General features: G+C 39.6%; 1 protein-coding gene across 3 annotated transcripts; it reads left to right on the top strand.

Moving 5' to 3' along the window:
• The first annotated feature begins 4664 nt into the window (after positions 1 to 4664).
• Positions 4665 to 5300, top strand: LOC102860041 (60S ribosomal protein L13-like). Of its 3 annotated transcripts, none has more exons than XM_006897705.1 (2): positions 4665 to 4931; positions 5073 to 5300. In XM_006897705.1, the coding sequence occupies exons 1-2, from the start codon at positions 4665 to 4667 to the stop codon at positions 5298 to 5300; spliced, it is 495 nt and encodes a 164-aa protein (XP_006897767.1). The 3 variants fall into 3 exon arrangements, with proteins under 3 accessions (XP_006897767.1, XP_006897766.1, XP_006897765.1); XM_006897704.1 differs by having other exon boundaries at positions 4665 to 4871; positions 4929 to 5300; XM_006897703.1 differs by having other exon boundaries at positions 4665 to 5300.
• The last annotated feature ends 529 nt before the right edge of the window (positions 5301 to 5829 follow it).

The raw sequence follows: 5829 nt of genomic DNA on the forward strand, positions 1-5829 counted from the left end.
TGTACCAATGAGGGAGTTTTTATTTTGCTTTTCAAGGAGAGGAGCAAATGGGGGGGGAGGGGGGAGGGGTTTGTGCGGGGAGAAGGGTGCAACAATGAATGAATGGAATCCCCAAATCTCTGTAGATGTTCATTGAAATGAAAAATAAACAACCTAAATTAAAAAAAAAAACAAACCATAAAGCATTCTTTATTTTGAGTTCTGTTACTTGTGGCACTTACAAAACTACTCCAGGTTTACTTCCACCCTATCAGTAGAGGAATGTTACCATCACATTATAAGGGAATGTGGAAAGGGATATGCATTGGTCTCACCATCTTTGGAAAATTCTATGTATCCTAAAGAGTTGCCTTCAAGTCTACTGTGACGAACAAAAAACCCTTATGTGTTAGAATAGAGTTGTGCCCATGACATTTTTTATGACTAATTTTTTAGAAGTATTTCTCTAAGTAATTCTTTCCAGACATCTCTGGATGAGCTCAACCTGCAACTTTAATGGCCAAGTAGGTAGATAATTTATGTTAACCATTTGTGTCACCCAAGGGATCTTACTTTGCAATTTACTATAAGCAACAAGAAGAAACCCAAGTGCACCTTTACCATGTTGTTTAGAATTATCTCCAGCTAAATATCCAACTTCACTGCTTAGTGATTTTTTAATTCTAGAACATAACTTAGCCATTTTTCCCCTTTTGTCAAATTTTTCCTTCCCTAGAGTGCTTAATAATATGTTCCTCATTTCCATCTGCTATAATGGACCTCTCAGAAGAGGTACTTAAAAATCTTAAATTCTGTTGTAAAGGACTTCTCAAATGTACTGAGGAGCAACATTTTAAATTTGAAGGCTAAAGTGTGCCTGAATCAAGCCATGGTATTATCAATTATTTTCTGTGCTGGAAAGCTGGACAATGAATAAGGAAACAGAAAAAGAACTGATGTCTTTTAGTTGTGGTGTTGGAGAATAGTACTTAATTTCCCACAGGGTGCCAAAAAAATAAACAGATATGTCTTGGAGAAGGTGCATCCAGAGTGCTTCTTGGAGGCAAGAATGGTGAATCTTTGTCTTACATAATTTAGGCATGTTGTTAAAAGGAGTTATTCTTGGAAAGAGACATCATGCTTAGAAAGGTAGAGGATCAGGGAAAAAGAACTTCCTCAATGAGGTGAGTTGACATTGACTGCAAAAATGGGCCCAGGGGATCCTACAATCTGTCCTTTAATTTGCAACTAATCATTTCATTTGTCATTTCTTTGCTAGAGATGATGATGGCAGTGCAGGACAGAAAGGGTTTGACAGCACATAACACACAACAATATTTCTATCTGAGGTCTCACCAGGTTACCTCTAGTAACCTTATGTTCATAATTAAATGTATATTCTTTGAGATCATAGACATTTTCTCACCATGTCCTTATTTTCACCTAACTCCTCATCAGAATTTTCTTGAATGTTCACATTTCTACATATTGTCAATTTAAGGTAACCTTGAATTTTTCTGTTGTTGTTTTTGTTGTGTACCATTCATACTGACCCTATGTACAAGAGCTCTGAGCCCCACTCTATCTTGAGCCAATTTTATTATCTCTGACAAACCTACCCCCATTACCCCAGACAGAAGCAAAAATGTCAGTCTAGAGACTAATCTGTGCCTGATCTAGGCCAACATATTCTCAATTACTTGTTATGCTTCAGAGAGCTGGACAATAAACAAGAATTAATATGTTTGAGTTGTAGTGCTGGAAAAGAGTCTTGAACATATGACAAACCACCAAGAAAATAAAATACTCTGCCTTGGAGAGAGAAACCAAATTTCTCCTTGGAAGACAGAATTTTGAAGCTCTGTCTCACATACTTTGGGTATGTGGAGAAGAGGGACCAGTCCTTGGAAGACGGACATCATGCTTGGAAGGGTGGAGGGACAGTGCAAGAGAGGAAGACCCTGGAGAAATTGGATTGATACAGTTACTGGGGTAATGAGGGTAGGCGTGTCAGAGTCGGTGAGACTGGCTCAGATTAGGGCAGGTTTCAGAGCTATTGTATAGAGGGTCACTATGAGTTGCAGGTTTCTCAACAGCACATAACAATGACATGAACAATGGAGGAATACTGTTGTAAACATCTAATAATTATTAGAATGTTAAATGGATGAAGTATGAATCTAGGGAAATTAGAATACGGAAAGTATAAAGATCAACACTATAAACTGAGACACACTGGTTTTGGCCACTTTGGATCAGACAATCATATGGTTTACTAGGTTGAGGATAAAAATTTAAGGAAAAATTTCAGTGTATTCATAATATAAAAGATCATCTCAAGATCGTTCCTAAAGTGCAATGCTATAAGAGGTTACTGTCCAGGCAGACAAAAAAAAAAAAACCCAAAACAAACCTGTTAATACAACTATTATTCAAGTATATGTCCCAACAATTAAAGATGAAGAGATTAAACTCAAAAGTCACACAGTTAAAAACCACCATCTACACCATGGTGGGGAAAAACAGGTAATCTCCATTGCAGTGAACTGCCACTTCAGAGGTAAGCTATGAGTTGGTTCTGACCCAATGGTACATAACAAAAACTCAGTTTTGCAGTCTGCGATTCATAGAACATGTAGTCAAGATTTATTAACAACAATTGGTGACTGGACTGCTGAAGATGGAAGCAAATGATTGGCAGTCATAAATTTGGACTTGGTAACAGAAATGAGTCTGGAGATAGACTTTCATACAATCAAGAATTTTAGTCATTGCAAACAGCTGTTAAAAAAACTCCACAAATGATGTCTATCCATATTGACTTCACCTGATGGACTACACCGACATTAAAATGACTACATCTGCTGGGGAAAAAAATATACTGGAGGTGGTCAATATCAGGAGTGAAATCCTGGTCAGGTGTTGATGTGGAACAGATCTTGGATTACTCATGTGCATGTTTAAACTGAAGATGAAGAAAATTAAAATAAGTTCACAAGAACCAAAATATGACATTGAGTAGTAAAGTAAAAGAGATGGATAGAATATTTCAAAGCACAACTTGAGAAGACAAAGCAAAATATTATAAAAAAATGTACAAAGCGCTGAAGTTATAAAATAAAAAGGAAATAATGTATGGACAAAATCCTGAATAATACATAAAGCATCAAAAGAAAGTGGGAAAAGTACAGTCACTGTTCCAAAAAGAATTGGATGCCACAGAACCATTTCAAGAAGTAGAAGTTTTCATGGATTTGTACAAGTTGATGGGTTGGGGGTAAGGGAAATTGGAAGAGTCTGTTCTCAAAGACTATGTATTTCAATTTTGTAAATAAACTAGTATTTTTAAAAAAGAAGGAGAAGTTTTCATATTGGAGTGTTGGACAAGGTCATTCTTTTTTTTTTTTTTTAAATTCATTCATTGTTGCACATTTTCTTTCCTCCTCCTTTTCCAATTGACTTTACATGCATTTCTTGTTCCGTATAATGCCTGTAATGACCCTTTGCTCTCTTAATGGATTATATCTTTGATGGTAACCCACAGCTCATCTGGTCTTCGATCAGTAGTGTTCAATGTCTCAAGTCAACTCTTGAGACAGTTTTTAAAACCAGGTGGGAAAGACTCAAGGTCATATTGGGTTTTCTTGACTCGTTTTCATTGTCTTCAGCTTCAATTTAAACTTGCACATGTCTGATGGTATGCTCCACAACCAGCACTTAGCCTGATTTTGACTTCTGATACTGAGCCTCTCCAGTGATTCTTTCCACGGATGCAATCAATTCTGTGTAGTCCATGAGGTAAGGTCATTGTGACAATTAGTATTTTTAAAAATGTTGTTTGCAATGATAAAATCGTTTATTGCAATTTAAAAAAAAAAAGACCACAACAAAACAAACTAGCATATGATCAAGGAACCAATGGTAATGAAGGAAGAAGTCCAAGCTTCGCTGAAGGTATTGGCAAAAAATTAAGATTCCAGAAAATGAATATCAATTGATACATTTTAATGAACCAGTGCAGCTGTGGATGTGCTCACCAATTTGTGCCAAAAAAATCTGGTCAATTGAATGGAAGGGATCCATATTTATTCCCATTCCAAAGAAAGGTGATCCAATAGAATGTGGGAATTATCTAACAATAAGGACTCACCCTCTAAGACCCTTAACTCAATAATATCTGCAAAGGTCTTTATTCCAAATCAGGTTACATTCACAGACACCAGTGATTAGGACTTGGCCATCTCTTTTTGAGGGTCACAGTTAACCCACTCAGTTCACCATTGCCTAGAATGTTGGTCTTCATGTGTTCAATTTAGTTTTTGAAAACTTCAAATTTTCCTCCATTCATACTTCTAAATTCCAATTATTACTGCTTGTTTGAAGGTGTTTCTCCTTATTTTTTAGTGACTTCCCATGTGGGCTCTACCTGTAGTACTACAGCTACTTGCATACTGTTGTTCACATAGTTTTTTTTGCTGCAGAAGATGAAGGACTGTAATCTTTGATATGAATTATATCTCACCATTAAGAAAACAACAATCCTCACCACTATTCCAATAAAAAAAATCATGACAGATGGAGAAAGGATTGATGTTATTAGTGATTTCACCTTGCTTAGATCAACAATCAAAACCCTTAGTACCCTTTCTGCTTGGCTGTTCGGTTGGACGAAGCCGTAGGCAGCCATGGCGCCCAGCAGGAATGGCATGATCTTGAAGCCTCACTTTCACAAAGACTGGCAGCGGCGCGTGGCCACATGGTTTAACCAGCTGGCCCGGAAGATCCGCAGACGCAAGGCCCGCCAGGCGAAAGCGCGCCACATCGCCCCGCGCCCCGCTTCCGGCCCCATCCAGCCCATCGTGCGTTGCCCCACGGTGCGGTATCACACCAAAGTGCGAGCCGGCAGAGGCTTCAGCCTGGAAGAACTCAGGGTCGCCGGCATTCACAAGAAGGTAGCTCGGACCATCGGAATCTCCGTGGACCCACGGAGGAGGAACAAGTCCACTGAGTCCTTGCAGGCCAACGTGCAGCGGCTGAAGGAGTATCACTCCAAGCTCATCCTCTTCCCACGGAAGCCTTCCGCCCCCAAGAAGGGAGACAGTTCTGCTGAGGAACTCAAACTGGCCACTCAGCTGACGGGACCTGTCATGCCCATCCGGAATGTCTACAAGAAGGAGAAAGCCCGGGTCATTACACAGGAAGAGAAGGACTTCAAGGCCTTTGCTAGTCTCCGCATGGCCCGTGCCCATGCCCGGCTGTTTGGCATCCGGGCCAAGAGGGCGAAGGAAGCCGCAGAACAGGATGTAGAGAAGAAAAAGTAGACTGTTGTTGGGACCTTTAATAAAAACCGTGAAGCAAAAAAAAAAAACCCCACCCAAAAAAAACCCCTTAGTACCAGCAGTCAGGAGATCAGGAGACATAGTGGGTAAGTTCACTGTCAGGGACCTCATCATAATAATTAAAGGGCAAAAATGTCAACTTGAAGACTAACATGTGCCTGATTCGGGCCATGTCCTTTTAAATCACCTGCTATGGTGCTGAGATCTGTACAATGTATAAGGATGACAGGAAAAATTGATGCCTTTGAGTGTGATATTGGAGAAGAGTACTGAATGGACAGCCAAAAGAACAAATGTCTTGGAGAAGCCAGAGCAGCCAGAGTGCCCTTTAGAAGCAAGGATAGTGAAGCTTTATCCTTCATACTTTGAGTATATTCCTAGGAGAGGCTATTCCTTGGAAAGGGACATCATACTTGGAAAGGTGGTCAGGGAAAGAGAGGAAGACCCCCACAAGATGGATTGACACAGTATGTGCAGCAGTGAGCGCAAATGTGTCAGAGAAGATGGTGGA

Source organism: Elephantulus edwardii, unplaced genomic scaffold (genome assembly GCF_000299155.1).
Source record: "Elephantulus edwardii isolate Elephantulus edwardi_28Jun2011 unplaced genomic scaffold, EleEdw1.0 scaffold00213, whole genome shotgun sequence".
Classification (NCBI taxonomy): Eukaryota; Metazoa; Chordata; class Mammalia; order Macroscelidea; family Macroscelididae; genus Elephantulus; species Elephantulus edwardii.

Coding starts and splice junctions, on each gene's coding strand:
- LOC102860041 (XM_006897703.1), top strand. CDS start 4,665: ATGGCGCCCAGCAGGAATGGCATGATCTTGAAGCCTCACTTTCACAAA.